The following is a 24,385-nucleotide window of genomic DNA, read 5'->3' as shown; positions in this document are numbered from 1 at the left end:
GGATTCAAAGGCTGCATAATGAATAGGGAAGGGAGTCTCAAGTACCGTAGACACATTTTCATTTTCCCACAGTTTGGGACAGATGCATAATGCGCTCAATAAAATTAACATATAGATAGTTTTATCAATGCAAACATGAAGTGTAAAAATTGTCTAGCATTTTCACCCTGTTTACTCAGTCTTTATGCTAAGCTAAGTGGCTGCTGGCTCCATATGTATTATACAGATATGAGATTGTATAGAGTTTTCAGGTAAACAAGAAGATATTCAAAAATATATATTTAATCGTGGGAAATGATCAAACGTTTTAGAGAGAGAGAGAGAGAGAGAGAGAGAGAGAGAGAGAGAGAGAGAGAGATGGAGACATGCTGCTGTGCAATGATATACTCTGAAGTGGGAAAGCAATGAAGGATGGAAATTATTGATCAGAGCTAATCCTCCTGCTCTCCTCTGTCACACACACCACGGGGTAATTAACACAACGCTTGGCTGATAGTCTACCTGTGGTTCTTATCTGACCCCAAAGAACACCGCTGGTAGTAAATGTATAAGGATGAAAGGGTGGGAGAAGAAAGACGAATGGCCGTGTCGCTTGGATTTATAATGTTGGCGAGGAAGAAAGGGCAGGGTGGGGAGTGAAGGCTGGTGTTGAATCCTTAATCGGGTCTTCGCACTCTATAAACCACTGAAGTGACCACTTGCCAGAAGTAAGTTTATTCTAAGGCAATTAAGACAAATTGGTGGATGCTGGCCACTGCTGCCCTTTGTTTTCTTATCCTTTGGCAAAAAAAAATAAAAAAGGCAGTTTGTACCAGAACATATCAGAGTAGTTGTCAGTGTAGAAAAGCATACTAGATTTATTTTCTGTACAGCGCCTGTAGTTACTGAGCAGAGCTATTGGTACAACAGCTACAGATGTAACCATTAAAGAGTCCACTTGGTTATTACTGCAACTTTTGCTGAGTGCTGCAGCATTTACAGATTTCCCCCACAGCAATACAGTGTATGAAGAGAGCAATATTGCTTTTTTTTTTTTTTTTTTTTATTAAATCGGTTGTAAGCGTCCCCAAGGCGGAACAGGGGAGGCAGACAGTAGCGCGACAGTCGAACTGAAATGGAGGCGAGAAGAAAAAAAAAAGCACAGTTTGACCATTTCTCAGTATTTTACAAATACACAATGGTTCTCTGAATGGGGGATAGTTCCTTTCAAGTACTTTAGCACAGTCTGCACTTGTCCTACCTAATTTACACTTCCGAAAATGAAACAGAAAATATCACAGTCTGGGGAAACTTAGTGTGTCTAACAAGCACATGATTTTGTACTTAGTCATGTTCCAACAATATGGCATCTTAACGACTTTAGTGACAGTTCCCTGATTTTCGTCATTTATTGTTTAAAGTGAAATGACTTGTACGACTATTGGATGAAATTTCCGACATTCGTCAACCTGTCAGAATGAATAATAGACTCTCGTTTATGTGGCGCCATCATTAAAATCATATTTACAATTAGTCTTGTACTCTGGTTTATTACCAATTCTGTGTAAAAACAGTGCAGTAGTGAGCAGCATAATATGCTTGCTACCCTTGCTTGGCTGTAAAGCCTAGGATTTTTCAGTTAAAGATCTTTCTTTGGTTTCTCTTCTATCATATTTACAATCAGTGAAATTACATCTCTACGTCTTTGTTTTCTAACCAAGTCTATCCCAAAACTGATCACAGCTTTCACATAAAATATGATGCATTCCCTGGAGTACATGTATGTACACGTATGCTTACCATCATATTTCTCTTTTAGTGTGCTGAGGCGCTCCTCTTCCTCCCCCTGTTCTGCTGCCATTATTGTGATTAGATTCTCAATGGTGCTGCATCCTGGGTAACTTGGAAGTCCATCGTCTCACCTCCACCACCTGTCAGTCATTAAGCTTGGTAGTTGTGCCACGGCGTCTGTCCTGCTGGAAATACACTCAACAGAACTGGACAGCAGAAAAAGAACTCAGTACGACCGGGGTTTTCAGTTCCAATCTGTTCACATCTGCAATGGACAGGCACAGACAACCGGCTGATAACTGCAATTTATTGAAGGCTTTGGAAAAAGCAACAAGAATTACTTCCCATCAAAACATAACCAAATGTGTAATCCCACAAATCCATCTACTGCGCGTGGTTTTCAAAACTCCATAGCTGCTGTCCTTAACAGAGAACAAGTAAAGAAACCTGATAATGTTAAACTAGCCAAGAAGTGAGCGTTGATAGTAAAAAGGTATTTTCTTCGTGTTTCAAGGATAGGTAAGGCTGAAAGCATAAGGCTGTAACTCTGACTGCTACTCAACTCTATCACAGTGTCAAAGGAGCTAGTGTCAGGATCATCTCGTCCCCTAGGAGGCTGTCCAACCTAATGAGAGCGAGAAATCCATATGAATCAGATATTAAAGGCAGAGTGAAAACTTTTTTGACCAAAATTAAACCACTTTTCCTCTAAATTCATTTTTAAACGACCAAAACATAAATTTTTAAACCTTGTTTCATGTTCACGTGCTATTGTATAAATGCATCTATTCAACAGTTAAGGACGTGCCAATATGCAGTTGTTTATTACCTTTCTTCATAATGTGTTTGCCGAATTTCCAAATAAATGTTCTTTTGTCAAACCAAACATATCAAAGCTTCATCTATATGCTAAGTCAAAAAAGTTTGAAAAAAAAAAAGGTCATGGCAGCAGGACAGCTACACACAACTTTCTGTAAGTGATCGATTTCACTACACATAGACGCACAATGTGACTTTTAAACAGCCACTTCTGTCAGCTACTTTCAAATAAAACTCAACTTAACGACACAAAACATTTGCAATAAGTGTGTACGTCGTGCATGAGAGCACTGAGATGTGAAAAATGGCAACACTTTAAGTCGGGGGTCTCTTAACTGCAGTCTAATTCGCACAATCCTCCTGCCACTGTGTTTCAGTACACTGATGTGATAAGATGGAAAAAATAAAAATAAAAATTGTGAAACAGTTTTTTGGTTATTAAAGTGCTCCGACACACCATCAGTTAGCAGCAGTATGTATATACATATAAATGTGGTTCAGCATCTTACAAATCAACCAGTTTAAAAATCCCACAAACTACCCCCTCCCCTCATTTTACAGAAAAATAAATCCAACTTAAAAAGAAAGAAAAACACTTTTTTTTTTTTGCGTTTTCTCAGTAGTTACTTCAACTTGACCTCTGGTTGTGACAAAATTATATATTTAAAAAAAATAATAATGGAAGAGAAATTAAAAGTAAAACAAACTAAAATCAAAACATCGCCATGCAGAATATCATCCATACTTTACATACGTACAAAATTACATTTCTTTTTTTTCTTTTTTTAAGAATAGATTCTGTAAACACTGCTTTAGGTCCTTCGGGTTTGGTTCATCCACGTCCCTGCTACAATCTGTGTATTTTTCCGTAGAAAATAGTCCGAGGCTCCGGCTGATATTTGATTTACACTCCCCGACCCTCCCGACATCTATACCATTCCTCCATTTTTCCACCTGTTTTCATGTCAAAACCACCGAAAGTGAAGAAACTAGAAGAGTTGAATGGAAGCTCTAGTGTGGCGATACTTTCATATGGGTGTTTTAAAAATGTTCGCGTACGTTGACATTCTTTAAGCACCCACATAAACATCATTATATATATATAAAAAAAGGAAACTAGACAATACGGAAAGGGGCAAGGGTGTTAGCTGAAGACAGTCGACAAGGCTAGGTCTGAGTATAGATAAGGCATAGCATGGGCAAAGGTTGGGAAGGTCTGAACTAGGAGTCCACATGTCGGGCAGATTGTTAGCCTTTCCTGCACATTTTCAAAAACGGGGTAAGAAGGTAGCATTAGGCAAAGACTTATTTCTGTGTAAGGTAGTGAAGGGCCGTGGATGTAATTCAGAAGCCTTGGAGGAACTCCTGGAGCTGCCTGACGAGCTCTGTGTCCACTGTCTCCATCAGGACCCCGAAGCCCTGATCCCCCATCATGGCCTGCTGCGCCTTCAGCTTCTCGTAGACGAACTGCTGGAGAGAAACGCTGTGCACCGGGTCCTCCAGGGCCAGCTGCAGTGGGACAAAGAAATGGGAGAGAACACGTTAAAGTCTGGGTCCCATCAGAAGAACTATCAAAGCAGGAAGATCGTAGATAAGACCGTAGACTGTATATAAATGGACAACACGTATCCATTTCCTGTATTGGTCAAACTGACGCTAGGTTGGAGCCAGAGTCTGCGCAGTACTACTTGAGAGTGGAGCCAAGCGAAACCACGTTATCGATGACCCGCCCACACTTCCGCCAGACTCATTCCTGTTTTTGTTTGCGTAATACTGCGCTGTACTCTACCTCCACCAGTTACTAAGAAATGTCGGATTATACACTGTAGTGTAATTATTTTTTTTACTATTCTCACAATCCTATGGGATTGCTTCATAGTCCAGTTGGCATGGCAACTTGAACTCATCGTGATGTCATATCCTGTTTCTATAGCGTCAAATATCTAACTAAGACCAAACTTATCAGAAAAATGGACACTTGAACATTATATTAACTACCTAAAATGACAGAAACCATTCTTGAAAAAAAAATAAAAATAATAATTTAATTATTTGACTTGGTTCAAGTCCCATCCACTAACATGGAGGAGGCGGAGCTTATGACCTATACTGCAGCCAGCCACCAGGGGGAGCTCTACTCGCTTTGGCTTCACTTATGAGGTTCCGTCATCCATCTTTATTTACAGTCTATGGATAAGACATTCAGTCTAGACTATCTAGATAGATTGGATGGATGGATGGATAGATAGATAGATAGACAACTTTATTGATCCCTCTGGGAGGTTCCCGCAGGGAAATTGACATCTTCATCGCATACAGCACTGTCAGACATACATGTACACGAATTGTATAGAATTCACATTTGTAATTAGTTATCTTGCAGAACATTACGACATCATAGTGAAATTGACCTTTGGGGAAGAAACAATAACAAATAAAGGTACACGGTGATGACAGGAAACATGTTAAAACTAAACATGGCAACACGACACACGCCTGAGACAGCACCTGAAACACAGTGTGCAATGAATGGTAGGAGATGTGCATCTCTACAAGTTTCAGAACTAAAAAGCAGCAAACTTTAGCTGCCACATTTTCCAGTGTCACTCTGTCTGACGGGACAGGAAACAGATGAAAGGATATTTCAGAAGTGCTGACATTTCATTTCGGGGAAAACATTGTACTCAAATACACAGCTGAAAAGCCTGGGTTTGTAAATATGCTGAAAACAACCAGAGTACGAACCCATTGAGCTGGGGGTATTTTTCACCAGAGAAGACCGCGGTGCAGCAAGGCATTATCTTACGAGCAACAGATCTCTGGACCAGCGGAACCATGCAGCCTTACAGTGATCTTATGTTGTTATTCTTCTGATCAGTAGCATCGCCTTATTACCGAAGAAGACGCATTGACATGATTGATTAAAAACTTTCTTTTGGAGAGTGAGTACATGTTAACTGGTGTACACAACAACCACTATCTTCAGTTGCTGTGTTGGTACAGTGTGTTCTCATTTTGTAGATTATCTCTATGCTCTATAAAGAGGGTGCATATGACTGTTTGACTTCTGCAACTCAGCTACATGTTACATATTACCTGTCCCTAATGCACGTTCGTTCTTGGTATTGCACAGTATACACAGAGATAAAGCCAAGCCCTATACGCAAGGCTTATGACCGGAACAAACATACGTCCATACAGAGGCACCTTACCTGCCCTACTCTACCTTTTTAACAATAAAAGACCTAGAAACATGAATTAGAGCTTAGCTTAATTTGCCTTAAAAGGCAAATTCTCTAAATATTCTTTATTCTGTTGATTCTTGCTAAATATACCCGCAAATGTAGCTGAAAAGCACATTTGCCAATAACGCCCTCACATGCATTTTAAGTGACTTTACTCAAACATGTCTCCAACTTTGACACAAAACACGCACTGGAGAAAATGATTTAGCGCATGCAGTGGGATGCCATTCATCGCACGCCGAAGAATGTGCTGAGAAAATAATCCTTAACAATAGAGCAGGGAAAAAAAAAAAAAAAAAAAAAAGCAGGAAAAAGTTGGATGGCTGACGAGAGCCAACGCTTTTCTGTCGGCATGCACACTGTCATTTATTTTCTGTGAAGTGTAGCAAGGGCAGAGGAAAACAACAGCATGGAAATGTTTGAAAGCCTGTCTTTTCCTTTCATACTATAATTGAAAATAGCACCAGCAGTAGTTGGGTGCATTTTCTTCCAGATATGCAGCACGTACGATACCTGAACATATTCTAGCTCCCTCACTTCAGCATGTAAGATTAATTATTGTTATTATGTGATGTGGCTTGACCCTCCTCCACCTAACATTTGAAAGCAGATCAGAGAGCTGAATTTCACAAACACAAACTCCCTCTGCGACTTAATCTCCTTCATCACCTAACACAAACTTGACATTTTGCCAAGGGTATCCACTCTAACTTGCACAGCCACAAAGGAGGACTGCAAACCCCCCCAAAAACCACACAACATTTGAAGTCCTTTCAGAAGCAGAATATTGAAAGGACAACTCTAAGTCTCTAACCAATGGCTGGAAACAATACTTGTCATGCTAATTAGTTTTTTGTCATTACAGCGCAATCACACTAGTAAAGAGTCAAGGTTGGAGAGAGGCTTAATGGAAAAGCTGTCATCTAACCTGCATAATTACCTTCAGCGCAAGGACTTGGTGGAACTGTGTGTGGCTCTGTGTGCGTAGGACTGCATCCTCTATTGAGGAGTCTGAGGCGCAATGGCTCAAGCAAATTTAGAAAGATCCTGGCACGCATTTTTAATCCCAATGACCTCTTAAATATCCACTGCAATCTAATTGGGAAAATGCTAATGATACATGTCTGCATAAATCCCAATAACCATGATAGATTAGTAGTGGTTTATTCAGAATACAAGCAGTCTGTATGTGCAGCTTAAAATGTCTCAGCCACAATGCATCCAATTAAACAAGACTGCACACTACATGTACAGCGATCAGCCACAATATTAAAACCACTGACAGGAGAAGTGAATAACATTGACCATCTTGTGACAATTCAATGTTCTGCAGGGAAACTTTTGGACCTGGCATTCGTGTGGATGTTACTTAGACATGTACCCCCCACCCCATAGCAATGACACTCCTTGACGGCAGCAGTCATCCCCAGCAGGATGCAGCCTGACAAAGGCACACACACAAAAACGGTTCAGGAACAACACAAATAAAAACATGAAAAACAGCACAAAGTGTTGACCTGGCCTCCAAATTCACGAGATCCCAAACTGATCAAGTATCTGTGGGATGCACTGGAACAACCCTGATCCACAGAGGCCCCTCCCCTCAACCACTAACAATATTCTGTCATCACACACCACAGGATACCCTCAGAAGACCAATGTCCATTCTCTGATGAGTAACAACTGTTTTGGAGGCAGAAAGGAGACCTACACAATATTATTAATACTACACAAAGGTGGTCATAATGTTATGCCTGATCAATGTATATATGGAATGACCTTCTGTGAAATGCAAGAGAAACAAAGTAATAAAACAAAGAGCTGACAGTGTGTGCTTGGATAAGTACGTATATAAATATTTGCTTAGGTAGTGCAAATTGAAAAGGATTTCAGATAAAGGAGATACGCACGAGGAGAGGGTAAAATTGAAAAAAAAAGAATGTAAACATGTTATAAGTAGATGCGGGCACAAAAGCAGAACGTTTCTACATCGCCCACAAGTGCCGAGATAAAGGGCAATGTACACAGATCATGCTGTGCTGAGACTGCGTACGCACCGTTACGATGAAGATACAAACCAGTCTGAAATGAGGCCGCAACCGGCGAGAAAGGTAAGTATGATCTATTGTAATCCCTGGGGAAAAACAGAGGCAGAGATGAGTAGTAGAAGATGTGGAGGAAGAACAAAGGAAGCAAGTAGGATGCGACTGCTTGGTGGATATTTAACAGGGATGATGAATTAAAAATAAGAGGAAACACAGATGTGAAAAGAGGGAACGTTGACGTAGAAGATGAGGATACCAGGAACTGGCACAACGGCGTGGGCCGCGGAGAGTGGGCAGTGGCAGCTCATAGTACCTCATTGTTCGGGAAAAGAGACGAGTGGGAAACATGAGAAGAAACAGAGATGAAGGGAGACGGACGAAATGACAGGGCCGGTAAAAGCCCTCATCTCTGAAGTAATCCCTGGACTGCTGTTGCCCTTTTCCAAAGCAAACAAAGTGAAGAGTCCTACATTATTACAATAAACACACCAGCGGTATTCAAATGACCCTGTGCCGGAGGTTTTAAACATTTCCTGCTAATGCAAACAGCCTTAGTTACCTTTAGTGCACACACTGTGAAGTGTGGCAATGAACCAAGGCATGTCGTGGCACTAAAACCAGAACCATTTGTTGCCATTTGTAAGGAAATCTGTGATTAACCGGTAGATAATTTTAAAGATAAACTCACAGACGATTAAGAATCCATTGTTTTAACCTTCTGACCTCTCCAACCATCCTCTCACAGCCATTATTCACTACAGCAGGCCACTCTGTCCAGAGAAAAGCACATTTGTACCGCAGGAGAAGCTATGAAAGGAAACGAAGTTCAGGCAGGCAATTTGCTAACTGGAGTTAATGATGCAACGACCTGTGCTTCTTTATCTCATCCCGAGGTGCCTCACGTCTAACTGCAAACACACAAACACAGCGCGTGCTCGTGCGAGCGAGCGCACGCACCGGCTTCAGTGTGATGCAATTAGCGATGAGGCCGCATGATGTATTGAAGTGCAAACCAAAGTCTGTATTGTGAAGGCGGACGCTGACAGCGCAGGGTTTAATGGATTACACTGCGGGCAGATGTTAATTTCATCAGCTAATTTATGACACATGATCTACAGCCTCGCCCGGCAGACGCCTTCAGGATCTCTAACTAGATTCGTCAAATTTTCCTCAGAGCATAAGTTCCTTCAAGACAAGTGCATCTCAACACAAGACTAAAGAAATCCACTGCTCCCTGCGATTGCAATAAGAGCTCATAGAAGAACTGCATCAAATAACTTAATAACAAAAGCAGCAACCATTGATCATCTTTCCACTCGGCCAGCCTCAAGCAGATGGGTTCCCCCCATATGAGCTTGGTTCTGCTCAAGGTGTGTTCTTGTTAAAGAGGAGATTTTCCTGCCACTGTCACTGTGTGGTGATTAATTTGGGGGGGGTTCAGGCTCTTGTTTCTGTAAAGTGCCTTGGGAAAATTTTGATTGTTATTTGCGGACGCGGTCAGCAAGGATACTGATGTTGTGAAATTCAAACAATGATTTATTAAGGGGGACGAAAGTGTCTCTCAAGAAGACATTCGCTACACCATTACACGGACACCTACAGCCTGGACGGTAGGGCTTGAACGACTTCCAATTTTTTAAAGTCGACTAACAAGTGGTGAAAGTCCAGTCGGCGTTGACGAGTGGATGACGCCACACATGAAAACACAGTAGAAAGTAATGCTTTCGACGCCAACTCCATAAACACTAATATGTGGCTCTCGCTCGGTGGCAAATAAATAAATCAGCGCCGTCAATTCAACCGCTTAATAATGCTTCACACCGTGATATAATGTAGTATAACGCAGTATATCTCCGAGGTCTCCAAGGTCTAATAACTGTAGACAATGAAATTCACCGTCAAACTGCTGATTTGTAGCCTCCTTCTCTCTGTTACCGCAAATGAAGTTGTTAACTGACTGCTGTAGAGAGGATTTTCAGATGAGTGTGAATTGCAACAGTACTTCACACAGTTGTATTTCACTACTGACTTGCATATTCTGCATGTCACAGTAGACTGGGCTTCATCTTTAGTGAAGCCTTGCTGCAATGACCCACTGGGCTCCTCAACTGTCTTCTCAGAAGTGTCTGTGTTGTTATTGTCACGTGTTCGGAGACTAGTCGACTTCCTGCTTAAAGCGTCACGGTACAGCAGTAAAGTCGGCTAGTCGGTACAACCCCTACTGGACGGTTGACACAATGAATTCATGCTATTGACACCAAATGACCTTACTATCTGTGGGCCTTTTTTAGTCATCAGACAGGCAACACTTCTCTAGTCATCAGCTGTCCAGTTTTGGTGAGTCTGTGCCCACTGTTCCTTGTTGAATACAAGTTAATTTCAAGTAAATACCAACATACAGTTAAATAGGCTAATTATCAGCCTGTTCACTTGTATTCTTTTCATCAACACACTTCAAGTCCAGTGTGCACAGACAAGGTCTGAGACATCAGTCAAAAATTACAAGTAGGACAGCATGCGATGTAAATAGATTAATGAACTGCACAGATGTTTCTTCTTGATGCACAACTAATATTCTTAGTGACTCCCCTGTGCGTTGATGCAACACTGTAGGCAGTTTGCACGCCGAGGAACGGCGGCTTCCCAAGACATCTGCGCAATGCACGAATAAACTATTTAAAAGAGCGCTGTCCTACTTTAATTTTAATCCATACGATATGATAAATGCTTTACATTTCATGAACTTTTAGCGCCCTGCGCACCAACGCAGGTTTCCCACTTCCCTCGCCCCCCTGGCTGATTAGACCCACATTCAAGCTGAAGGTTGGAAAAGTCATACTGGAAATTAAGTCGGGTCCCCAGACTCCATGCACCGATGAGAATGATGAAGGTTTAATTTGTGCTACCCTGGCAGATGTAGCAGTGCCAACAGGGGAGTTGGTAAGATGCCAATCAAACAGTCTGCACACTTCCATGCACTCCTGAGAAGTGCCTCAATCCGTTGTGTCAAGGGTATACAGGGCCTTTAAATAACGTTAGTCATGTTTACCAGTAACCAAAAACAAGTGTTTAAACTAATACATATATATCGATCAGGCATAACATTATGACCACCTTCCTAATATTGTGTAGGTCTCCCTTGTGCCTTCAAAACAGTTGTGACTCATCAGAGAATGGACATGGGCCTTCTGAGGGTGTCCTGTGGTGTCTGTGGGGGCCTTTGGGTCCCATGGGTTGAGTGGAGGGGCCTCTGTGGCTCATCCCACAGATACTTGATCAGGAATTTGGAGGCCAGGTCAACACCTTGTGCTGTTTTTCATGTTTTTTTTGAGTTGTTCCTAAACCGTTTTTGTGTGTGCGCCTGTCAGGCTGCATCCTGCTGGGGATGGCTGCTGCCATCAAGGAGTGTCAACAACATTTAGGTGGGTGGTACGTGTGAAAGTGACATCCAAATGTATGCCAGGACCAAAGGTTTCCCAGAAGAAAGGTTATTCACTTGACCTTCCAGCGTTTTTAATGTTGTGATTGAGCGGCGTATATCTATTAAAAATATCGCATTCTCTATAATGAAATGTGCACTGACCTTTCTCACAACAGTAACTACAAACACGTGAACTTAAAATGAAGGCAACTCTTTTTCAGGGTGCACTTAAAAAAAAAAAAAACAGTGGCGATCTGGGTCAGTCAGAAAGCATTAATAGCATTAATAGCATTAATCAAAAATTCCGGCAGTGGACTTATCATTTCTTGTTTCAACTGCAAAAAAAAAACAAGCAAACAAAAAAAACTTTCCTGTCATTCCATAAATGCAATTTTTTCTTTCAAGGTAATAATACGTTCTCTGATACATCCATCAGAGTATGGCAATTTCAACCAGTCTGATGATAAAGAGTGGAAGAGAGGGTGAAACAAAGAAAAACTAATCCATCAGGATACAAATGCCGCATGAATAAGTAGATTTTTCTGAGTTGACAGCACGTTTTTATTTATGTCATTTGCACAGCTGTTTGATGGGAGTTAACTTAGTAAAAGTCATTTGAGGCAAGCTGTCCTTTTTGAAGTGTGCACCGTCAGGAAGATGAAACAGGAGTAAATGGGGCGGGTGGATGTGTGGGGGGGGGGGGACAAAGGCAAGGTAACAGAATGATAGGGGAAGGAGTAGAAGAAGAAGGAAAAGGTGATTTGCCTTGCTTTTGCCTTGAGAGGTGTAGCTACAAGTGGAGTGACAACTGGGCAGAAGAAAACTGACCAAGCGATTAAATGGAGGGACAAAAAACGTCTGCATGAATAGAAGAAGAACCACCGACCTGATGGTGCACGAACGAAATATTCCAGTCACGGCAAAAATGCACAGAAGGAAAGATGAGACCAGCGGAATTGGGAGGAGAAAAAAAAGAAAGAAAGAGAAGTGGAGTGATGATGAGAGGAAAGGAGTGATGAGGAGAGTAAGGGATAGCGAGAGTGACATGCTCCCTGCTGTGGCTCGCTGATAAAGAAGCTATGGTCTTCATGCCACAGAGAGTAGAAGATAAATGAGAGGCAGGATGAAAAGAAGAGAGACAGATGAGATGTGAAGAAAGTGGAAAGGGTTTGGTAGTTGCCTAGTGAGCAGATGAAGAGAGCAAAAAAAAAAAAAAAAAAAAGCAGAGAGGACAGAATAAAGAAGTAGGCAAGATGTGCAGAGAAATAAAAGCTGTAATTATGATAATAATAATCACAATGCTGAGCACTCACAGCGGTAAGGGTAAGTCTGTCCGCTGTGATCTTAAGCAAAAGACACGGTAAAATAGACTACACTTGTCCCATCTGTTCTGGCACTCCCAAAAGGAGATTGGCAAACATTTTTGTGATTGCATTTCGGCTTTGACCGGCGTTGGCATGCTAACAGCTGCTGGGGTTTCACAAATCCTTAATAGTAACGTGCGATTTTGCCCTCTGCACACATTTTGCTTGCAAGTTAAGCACATCCCTTTGTCTGTGAAATAAACCTCTTACGCAAACCGGCCGGAAAAGAATGAATGAATGAAGCACATACACAGTAAAAGTAACACGATAGTAGGCTATGAAAGGATCGTTTTGATCATAGTACCCCCCTCTCTTTAGAGTCCAAAGTACATGCTGGCTCACTAGTTGGACTGGGACATAAATCAAATAAGAGTTTGAGTAATGTTATTAAAGTTCTTTGGTTGGAACCGAGTGGTTTCTCCTCAAAAAGTACTTAGTGTACCTTCAGTAGCTGGAAAGCATAAACCATTATCAAAAGAGACTCAGCACAAATTGTTAAATAATACATTTTAGTCGATCTTAATTAGATTTTTTTGTACTCAGTGTAAAATAAGCTCGTCCCCCTGCATCTCAGACCTCCACTGCTGCCCAAAACCTTTACAGTGGGTTCCTTGATCACCATTAACACTGTTGATCCCACTCTGTCCTGCTACAATACATAACTATCGGAACAAATCTGCACTATATCTTCAGTAGGAACAAATGATCTCGTGGATGATTGCCAGGGAAAGGCAGGGGAAGACTGAAAGTACTGAGAGTGAAATTAACTGGTTGTCAAGTTTGCTTTTCCCCCTTGGATTTATTTTTTTATTTGACAGTAAAAATGTAGAATAGCCAGTCGAGGTAGCGCATCAGATTAAAGTTTAGAGGGCGGCCCCCGATTAAAAACATCAAAGAATAAGGATAGCAAAGGATTGTTTGCCAACGAGAGCGTATGCCAGTATTTACGGAAGCATATGTGAGCGCGTGGCTAATGGATGTTACGTAAGAGAGTTAAAGTCTCTCTATATGTGTGCCATGTGTTTGGCTGGCGGAGCTGCGCCGGGCCGGCTCGGTGGAAATGGGCCCGCTGAATATCAGAGTCTGACACTAATCCTATTACCTCACGCTTCTTCTCCTCCAACTCCCGAAGATATCAGCTATCTACTGTTGTCCCAATAAACGCAGGCCTTATTGAAGGACATCTACATGCATGTTCATACACATATATCTAAAGCCATTTGAGATGTAAATAAAAAATAGAAATGCCGATATTTTCACATTCTTTAGGTTTTAAATGTCAAAGAGACGCATAAAAACCTCACAGACACATATATTCCAACCACGTTTGGATGAAGAAGCATAATATTAACTTTGTAGTGGCTAGCATTTACTCTCAGATGATGGTTATTCACATTAAGATGGAGAGCAATTCAATTCCAACACCGTGCTGCCCACCACAGGCTCTCCATGCTCTGGATGGGATGAGGTCCCTCTTAACCCGGGACCAGCTTGTCTTTGTTTCTGGTAAACCAAATTTTCAAAAAAAAAAAAAAAAAAAAAAAAAAAAAAAAGCAGGCACGTCTTTCCTGCTCACAATGATGCAGCGCTGAACACATTACATGAACAGGAATGGGATGACGGAGGACTATTTTTCACAAACCCAAATAAATTCATAAAAGCTTCCAGATGAGATATGACCAGAGCAATAAATATCAGGATAAGTAAAATTGTTTTTGAAAGCTGTGCAAAGTCCAGGCTCTACTTGACTATGGACACTGCAGGCACTTCTGATTACACACAAATAAAATAAAGAGAAATACTCTGAAAATGCAAATTATGTATAAATGAGTTCACAACACATCTTCAGGTTTTTCCAGTTTCTTTCCTTGTTAAAGAAACATGACTGTTGACAAATGAAAATCTGGTAGGATGGTATAGTCAATCGTACGGGCCTGGATATATCAAATTACTTGCATTATTAAAGTTTTTGTATGTTATGAAAAGTGTCTAAGTGACAAAATAAAGTAACTGTTCTCTGCAGAGACATTTCCTTTGAGTTTTGCCAATACAGAACAACCTGGAGTAATGAGAGCCGCTGAAGATGCCAAAATAATATATAGTAATAATGCTTGGGTTTCAATGTATGAGGTGGAACAGGCCGCTATGCTGTGTAAAGTTTGTAAAGAGCTTATTAAAACTAAATGTAGCAGCACGGCAGAGCAGTGGCAGCTTCTGAAACAAAGCATGTTGGACTGTATGAAGATGGATGGCGGAACAGCTCCTCAAAAGTCAAGCCAAAGCCAGTAGAGCTCCCCCTGGTGGTTGGCTGCAGTATAGGTCATAAGCTCCACCTCCTCCATGTTAGTGATGGGACTTGGGCCAAACTAAAACACCAAAGTACACGTCCAATAAATAAATAAATATATAAATGCAAGGATGGTTTCAGTCATGTTAGGTAGTTAATATAATACGGATGCATATTCAAGTGTCCATTTTCCGGAGAAGTTTCGTTTCAGCTAGTTATTTGACGCTATAGAAATAGGACGCCACATGATGATCACTACATAGTTGCCACGCCAACCACTCCATGAAGTGGAGGACCGTGAGAGTGGGAAAATAACTAAATAAGTACAGTGTATAATCCAACATTTCTTTGTAACTGGTGGAAGTAGAGGATAGCGCACTATTAATTAAACGGAAATGCTAGTGAGACTGGCGGATGTGTGGTGGGGTCATCAATATCGCGGCTTCACGTGGCTCCACTTTTTGACTGTACTGCGTGGATTCTGACTCCAAAGTCGCAAGATGGCACCTCCAGTATCCCCACAAAAACAGCGTCACTTTGGCCAATGCAAGAAAGTGGGGACGCATTGTCCATATTTATATACCGTCTAAGGTAAGATTCTGATGCTAGCTCCCAACTCAGCCACAAAACCACAATTAAGAAGCGAGAATATATTTCCATTGTCACCCCGTACAACAACACAGGGCACTGATCGAAGGAAATAAAAGCCTGGGTTGGCAAAGAAGCTGAAAGTATGAACCATCCAGAGCAAAATTCCAAGCATTACCCCGTTTGTACTAAAAACACAAGAGAAGATTGAGGTGCAGCTGGAGAAGGTTTTTATGTTTTATTCAACTACAACAGATCAGTGGACCAGCAGAACCATGAGGCCCGACATGAGCCCGACTATTGACTACTAAAAAGGACTGTAATCGATGCTGTTAAGTTATTCCTCTGCTCGGCAGCATCACTTTATTATGACAGACTGTTCAAGTGTTGCTGCAATAAAAACACACCGCGGTGAAAGAGAGCATACGGGAGAGAGCGCACTAGAATTTCGGCGTGTTTTCATTGTGAATGTTTCTCCACTTATTGCAGCGCAATGGAGGGTTATGGAGGTTTTAAAAAAACATGCCCATTTAGGTGCCGACTTTTTGTTGATCTTCTTGTTTCTCAAAATTGTATACTACATATCATTTCAATAAAGAATCACTTTTGAATGTTTTGTATTAAATTCATATAAAAACAAAGTCCATTAATATCAGGACACAGTGTCGTGATGCGGACGGCAATGTCAGTAACATCTGCAGCACACAGTCTGTGATGCTTCCTTCTCTCTGGCTTCCTCTATCCCATGTCTCTCCCATAAATATGGACAGCGTTAATTGGCTATTTACTTGTGGCATAACCAATGTGAAAATGTGTGTGGGGCATTGGAAAAGACTCCAGGCAGTAACCTTTAGAGACAGGCTGTGCGTCAGAACACCAATACCAGATCTGGTTACGGTCGATCCCTAATATCAATAGCAGAATAAAGAGACATTTGACAAAACACCCAATCTACCCTGAGAGTTTGTTTCTTTTGCTGTGTGGCTATGGTCTTTCAGTGTGTACAAAGCTGGGTAAAACATTGCAAGATATAGTCACTTTATTAGTTGCACAGTACGAAAAAAAACAAAAACAGAGTGAGACAATATAGAAAAGAACAAAAGCGTGAGACAGAACGTGAGCTGAGAGATAAGGTCATTCACATTCATCAGTGTTATTACATTCACAAGAATAGACAGAGGAGGACAGAGCCAAACAAGGACAAGAACATCAAGAGAGAGAGAGAGAGATCCCCGCAAACACAGACACATACACACCTCTCGCTGTCCTTTTCAGAGGCTTCATTAGTTTATGGTCTCTTGACTTAGACGAAAGATTAGGCCTTGATTGCAGTAATTTCCTCACCCAATGAGGCAGCACAAATGGTAATACCCTAATTAGTACTGTACTGAGAGCATAAATGTAAGAGCAGTCTTTTCTACGGGTGCATATTATAAGACGTATACCTTTATAGGCAGTAGTCTGTCTAGGTTGCTGGACACAAATTTGCCCTGTTGCGTAACAAGAAATGGGAGGGGGTCGGGGTGGACTGTCTGGAGAACGCCAACTTCAAAAACAGGAGTCGTGTTGAGAAGGACAGTGGGGAGGGAACCACCAAGACCTGCTCTGAAGAAGTTCACGACTGCTGAATGAACATGAATGTTTAAGTCCGCAAGTCAAAATCAACTAATACAAAATACCATCCCATTTATTTCCACATAAAATGTGTCCAAGGTGAGTCCAGGGGGGTTTCATATGTTTATAGGGAATGGAAATCCATGTGTGCATTAATGTACAGCAATTAAGAGTGTCATCAAAAATAAAAAAAGGAGGATGGCATCATCTAAAGATCATCCTGGCTTTTTTTTAAGTTCTTCCGTGCAAGCCTTTCCTGTACTCTAGAGGATTAGGTGAAGCAGTAGGTTGTGACTTGAGGGATTCTTGCAGCTGGGGATTTGAGTGACAAGATGGGTCAAACAGTGATGTGAGACATCCTGTCTAAAATGTGGTGTACCATCTGGCAGGCACTAAAAGACCAATTTCTCTATTTGTAAGAGGGCACTCAGAAGTGGAAGGACGCAGTCAGCAACTTTTTGCAGTTAGGAGCTCTCTAACTTCGTTTTACAATCAAACCAAGGACAAATGACGGTCAAGTTTTGCAATTTGTCAATACGATAAAAAACTTTATATTGAAAATTTGTTATCAACACAGTTAATGTAAACATGGAAGCCCGACAAAAGTTTCCCTGCCGACAACATTTTTGTGGGAGGAAGCTGGCCTGGAGTCGTTACACTGGGCAGCGGTGAAGATAAACTAGGGCAATCAAATCATTTGGCCGAACTTTAAGCAGTGATGAACAGAAGAGTAACAGTGATCAGCCACAACATTATGACCATCGACAGGTGAAGTAAATAAGATTGGCCATCTTGTGTCAATTCAATGTTCTGCTGGTTTAGGACCAACTCAAAAAACATGAAAAACAGCACAAGGTGCTGACCTGGCCTCCAAATTCACTAGATCCCAAACTGATCCAGTGTCTGTGGGATGCACTGGAACAAGCCAGATCCACAGAGGTTCCTCCCCTCAACCCATAGGACCCAAGGGCCCCCACTAACAATGTTCTGTTTCCAGACACCACAGGACACCCCTCAGAAGGCCCATGTCCATTCCCTGATGCCACAAAACGGGTTTGATTGTTTGGAATATCCAGTTGCATTCAAAAATGCCATTTATTACTTTATATTTGTTTTACACTGCCACTATGGATGCCTAATTGCAGAGCTTTCAGAAAACAAGTCCAGCTAAATTAATCTACAATCTAGCTACATTGCTTAATTTATTGAACACACACAGATCCCTCTATAAACTGCTAACAAAAGCAAACCAGAAGGCAGCATCTTAGCAAACATACAGTGGAATATTCATGTTTTCATGTGTGGACAGGAAAGTTTGAAATGTGTTTCCTTCGGTACAACTTGTTTTAATTATTATTTCGATAAAAACAGATATTTAAGGATGACGTTTGGATCAGCTGATTTTTGTCATTGTCTTAAACAGAGTCAAAGAAAAGGACCACTGCAGACAGAGAATTAAGATTACTGCTCAAATAGCGCTGTCAGACCAATTTCCTTCAATGGACAATGCCACCGAGACGTCCTCTTTGTTATTCAGCCAACTCATTTCCCAGAGAGTATCTCATTGAATTTGTCTGTGATATTTAAATGAGATAGCTTAGTTAAACATTACTTAATGGTACAAACAGAAATCCCCCCCACAACTGACTATATTTTGGTGCAGCTGTTCTCTGAGAGGTGTAAAAAAAAAAAAAAAGTCAATGAGCCAGGCCCGGTAAAGTGTATAAGCTGTGGGCTTTTTGCTTTTTGCTTTTTGCACTGATGAATCCCCAGTGCTGGTGAATAAAACTCCATCTCAGACAGAGAATGTGAGCAAGTCCCGCAGGCTTGCCCAAATATCACCGAATCTCAAGCCGGGGCACAGACTGAGAAATATCTTAAACAAACAAATGCGACTGATTTCATGCAAGAGAATCTGAAGAGGAAACAACATTAATAAAAGATGAGGCCGCGGATGTTGTTGATTTGACACTGTAAGTGCAGCTTGCTCTGAAAGAATTTTTCCAGCACGCAACACTGGTCAGTGACAGCTGTTAGATGGCGTGTTAAATCTAAGAGGCCTCTCTAAACTGAAACAAAAAATCATAAGCGGGCAACTGAGTCAGTCTAAACAGTTTTTATTGTTTAGTATAACTTTTCTTGGTTGTTTAGATCTTTTGAACACGGTTGTTTTCCGGCCAAGCTTTAAAAATTACACTCAGCTAAAGAATGCAATACTGTCTGAAGTGAGAAAATGAACGATCATTGATGATCAAAATGTTTTTGCTGCCTGCAAAGTAGTCAGTCAGAATTCTTCTACCAAACACATCACACTTAAAACTAAACGAATTATGTCAAGGGCAGAGTTTGTTGAACTGACAGCAAAAAGCCAATGGCTGACATACTGCAGATCTTCACTGTTCATTTTGCGGCTCACCAATCTCTTATTGGCAGTTTATATGGCAACATTAATTATATGAAAATACACATAAATAGCTGAGGATTCATAACAGCTACATTATTCATGCCCAAAACTGAACTCGCACACAGGAGTTACTCTAACTGACTGGATCTGTGAAGATTCTCAGTCATTCCAGGTCATGGTATGTCCAAAAATAGTGGGGTGATTGGATTCATTAGTTAGCTGGTGTAGGAGAATTTGTAATACATTTTTCAGAAATCACAAACACACACTGATCAAGCACAACATTAAAACCACTGACAGGAGAAGTAAATAACATTGACCATCTTGTGACAGTTCAATGTTCTGCTGGGAAACTTTTGGACCTGGCATTCATGTGGATGTTACTTAGACATGTACCACCCACCAAGACCAGACCAGACACCACAGGACACCCTCAAAAGGCCCATGTCCATTCTCTGATGAGTCATAACTGTTTTGGAGGCACAAGGGAGACCTTAACAATATTAGGAAGATGGTCATAATGTTATGCCTGATCGGTGTAGAAGTGCAGTGCCTGTTCAAAAAGCTCACGTAAAGAACAGTCCGACTGTGGTTTGCAACTTCCCCTGAGAACCCCTCATCCAAGCAAAAGATCAAATAAGCTGGACTCAGCTAGTTGTGCCCCATTGACTGACTATATTTCATCTAACAGCGCCGCGCAAACCACGTCTGTTCAAAACTGGCCAAGTGTGACTTTATGTGAGAAAACAGTAATTGAAAACTGTTGTGAATGCGATGTTAGTGGCCCCTGATGGCGAATATCCACCGAGGACGAAGACATACTGTTGTGAAAGCGGAACGAACAAAAAAAAAACCCACAACAGCCACCCATGCAGACAACTTGACACTGACTTACTTTGGCCCACAGAGCTGTGAAGTGTGTAGTAGACTTGTTGTTGAGAAAAAGACACACACACTGATTCCTTTCTTTATTAGTGAGAAATATGCACTACAATGTGCTGCAAGCAGCCTATTTCCGGGGAACTGAGAATGCTGATGCATTCCGAAGCATTACAATTAAAGTGAATGGGAGGGAACTGCCATCAATCTGGCAGTATCGCTCTCTTGTGCAGTGTATAATAAACATTGATCAATTTCTAATCAAACAAAGCCACAAACCAGACTGAGAGAAACTAAATGAGGAAAACGATAATTGAGCTTAATCTGAGCTGTTGCAGCCCTTTGTTGAATGAGCAATTCAATCCAATCACAGCATAGTAGAACGTCTAAACCATGCAACCAAAATTTAAAGTTCCTGGTGTTTCATTGTAAAGATTTTTCTGTGACAATGTCGCTCCCATGGGGAAAAAAAAAAGAAAAAAGAAAAACTCGGAAGACCTCTGGTATGGATCAACATTAGCTCTCAGTCAATCACAGTTAATGCTTCAGTCAATTCAATAATCCACCTGTCCCGGGCAAAGACCAAAGGATCACTCATTTGTCAGTGTCGTGAATGTGAGTTAACACAGCCGAGGACGAGAAAAGTAGCTGGGAGAGAATATCAGACTGCCTTTACAGCTCTCGCAGGAGACAATCAAAATCACAGAGATTAGCTCCCACTGTAATGAGCCATATGCAGAATGAATAAGCTCCCCGCTGGTAATTAAGACGTATTAGGATCAGTTTAACAACTGCGAACTGTCAGAGCATAGATCAATTATTCTCAATACTTGAATCAGGCTAATTAACTCCCAATAAATCCGGAGCGCTGACAGGTGAAAATACTCAACACCTTTCCACCGCATCACCTGATCCACACAGCTGCAACATAGGCAAAAAAAAGAGGTAAGAGGGCAAAATGATTCTAGCTTTCCCCTGTGGTGCATGCATTTCATTTTGACAAAAGGCTGCTCTTTATAGCATACCAGTATCAGCAGGTTATCGTCCTGTTAGTGCCACCATGCAACAGCTGTATCCATGTGTCACAACTAATGATAAATGTTCAGGACTACTCTTAATAGTCAACTCAGACTCCTTAAATTTGCAAATGTACTACTTGTGTGTGTGTAAATACACTAGTTGTCTTACAGTAAAGTAAACACTGTAAATCTGAGCCGTGGGGTTGTTCCAGTTGAAACACCCTAATGGGAACTTTGCATTTCCAAGTATAATAATCATAATAAGAATGATGAAGGAACAATCTGTCTCGCTATAGGAGGTGCAACAGGGAGGTCAAGGAGATGTCAGTCATACAAAGTCTTCATTACACGCCCTTATCGTGCTGAAAGGAGGTGTAAGCATATATATAATCATGTATGTAATCATTATATAGTCAGGTAAATCTATTATTAGAACTTGTGTGGGTTTATCATGAGTTGATGAGTGTGTTCCCGTCCACCATTGCTACATAAAAGTAAAGCGCGCATTAAGATAAACAGCTGGTGGCAGTAATTCACCTGTCGGGCTCCAGAAAGCTATTACGGAACAAGATGGTGGCAAGAGATGTAGTGATTTAAAGAGCATCAGTCAACCCTCAGGTGGAAGTCAACGTACAAAACGCGATGGCATTTCTGGCATGTTCCCTGTATTATCTCAATGTTACACCGATCAAGCATAACATTATGACCACCTTCCTAATATTGTGTAGGTCTTCCTTGTGCCTCCAAAACAGTCGTGACTCGTCAGAGAATGGACATGGGCCTTCTGAGGGTGTCCTGTGGTGTCTGGCAACAGGATGTTAGTTATTATGGTCCCCGATTATGGAACAGCCTGCCGGAGAACCTCAGGGCCGCAGAGACTGTTGATGTTTTTAAAAAGAGGCTCAAGACCCACCTTTTCAACCAAGCTTTTAATTGATTCTCTTAATATGTTTTTATGGTACGTTAGAAAGCATTTTATCTATATTGTTCCTTTCTTTCCCATTTTACAGTTTTAGTCCCTCAGTTTTTAGCAATTTTTAGTTTTTAGTAGTTTTTATCAGACTTTTTGTGTTTGTGTCTCGTGTCTCTGTGTTTTTATGGGGGTGGGAGGGTTCGATTTTATTTATTTTTTTGTTCTGTTTTTGCTGTTTTTAGCCTCTGTGAGGCACTTTGTGTTGCTTTTAAAAGGCATGAAAAGTGCAATATAAATAAATTTTGATTTGATTTGATTTGATGATGCTGTTAGTGGGGGCCTTTGGGTTCTGTGGGTTGAGGGGAGGGGCCTCTGTGGATCATCCCACAGATACTTGATCAGTTTTGGATCTAGTAAATTCGCAGGTCAGGTCAACACCTTGTGCTGCTCTTCATGTTTTTTTGAGTTGTTCCTAAACCCTTTTTGTGTGTGTGCCTATGTCAGACTGCATCCTGCTGGGGATGGCTGCAGCCATCAAGGAGTGGGGGTGCCTGCTCTAGTCTAGGTGGGTGGTACATGTCTAACATCCACACGAATACCAGGTCCATAAGTTTCCCAGCAGAACATCATATTGTCACAAGATGGTCAATGTTATTTACTTCTCATGTCAGTGGTTATAATGTTTTGCCTGATCGGTGTATAGTCTCCTTATCACTCCACACAGATTTACTGTTTTTAATCTTCTGTTATTTTACTCTCTTACGTAAAGAAGAAGCTCGTGCGGAGTGGACACGTAGGTCACCTGCATGTACTATACAATGACACTGGAGCTGTGCATCAGTTCTTGGTTACCTCCCCGATTAGTGTTTTCTTTTTTTTCTTTTTTTATAGCGACACTCAGGTTGGGACAACTTTCTTGATTTACAGCTGTGCTATATATTTTCACTTTTATTAGGACAGCCCTCATTTCACCCCGAAGGATATTGAGCGTCTCGGAAATGTTCCTGCATCCTTTACCTGATTAGAACGTGCCACACATTTCTTGTCAAAGTGCAGCATTTTTCCACTGCCGGCATGATGTCATCGGTGTAGTTTTTGCCATGCAGTTGATAGTAGTAAATATAGTTATGACACTCAGACGGTCACCTATCATAATTAACTACAAATGTGTATGATGATCTAAAGAGTGGATTAAACAAAACAATTTACAAATATCAATAACAGCCAACTGACAAATAGTCTAGATACCCATCAAAGTCCGCAAACTGTATGCAATTTACTCTATGTATTTTTGAATAAGTACTAGTAGTGTGCTTTCTCTATGTGCTTCATTCTTAGTTATTTAAAAAAAAGTGATAAATTGCAAACTATTTAGCATCCCGTCGCACTACGAGAGCCTACATCCACTGCTCTCACAGACAAATGGCTGCAAAGCTGAAAAGCAACAGAGAAGGAGACTAATTTTTATCGCTCTGTTTGCCTTAGGCAGCACAAAGGAGAATCTTTATATCGTGTGCTGCAAAATAATACTGTCACCGAGGTCTGTTATTCAAACAAAACCAAATTATGCTGACACTGATGGCCTGCTTGAGAATAGGAGCAGTAATAATGCAAGTCTTCATTACTAATGCTTGTGTGTGAATTGATAACACGCCGAAACTCATTTCCTATAAATATATACCTCTGGAGGACTCTTGGAGGCAGTTTGACTGTTCATTAAAACGAAGCGATGAAAAACGGTTGAATGACAAGACCAATTTAATGATTCATCTGCAATTCATCTAAGCTTCAAGAAGTATTTTTCTTTTTTGCGGGTAATTTTGAGGCTTTGAAAGCCAATCATTTCAGATATCGTTTTACTTTCTCAAACACAAAAAGGATGCATATTTAACAGAATAGTTGTTTAAGGGGAGTGAATCGGTTATTGCTTATCTACAATTTAATGAAAACGAAGGAACAATTTCGGGACTTAATAATTATTCCTGCAAATGTTTTACATTCACTCCGAGCAATAATA

At 41.0% G+C, this 24,385-nt stretch overlaps 1 protein-coding gene across 1 annotated transcript in view; it reads right to left on the bottom strand.

The window, feature by feature from the left end:
- Positions 1-1,684: 1,684 nt before the first annotated feature.
- ipo11 (importin 11) overlaps positions 1,685-24,385 on the bottom strand; it is a 126,966-nt gene continuing 104,265 nt past the window's right edge. The window contains exon 30 of the mRNA XM_084551960.1: positions 1,685-4,098. Coding sequence (XP_084408086.1) covers positions 3,934-4,098 — 165 coding nt within the window. The 3' untranslated portion in view covers positions 1,685-3,933. The remainder of the gene's footprint in view (positions 4,099-24,385) is intronic.

Source organism: Chelon labrosus (assembly GCF_963514085.1).
Source record: "Chelon labrosus genome assembly, chromosome: 9".
Taxonomy (NCBI): Eukaryota; Metazoa; Chordata; class Actinopteri; order Mugiliformes; family Mugilidae; genus Chelon; species Chelon labrosus.
Note: the sequence above shows the minus strand (reverse complement) of the source record. Positions and strands in the feature narration are given on the sequence as shown.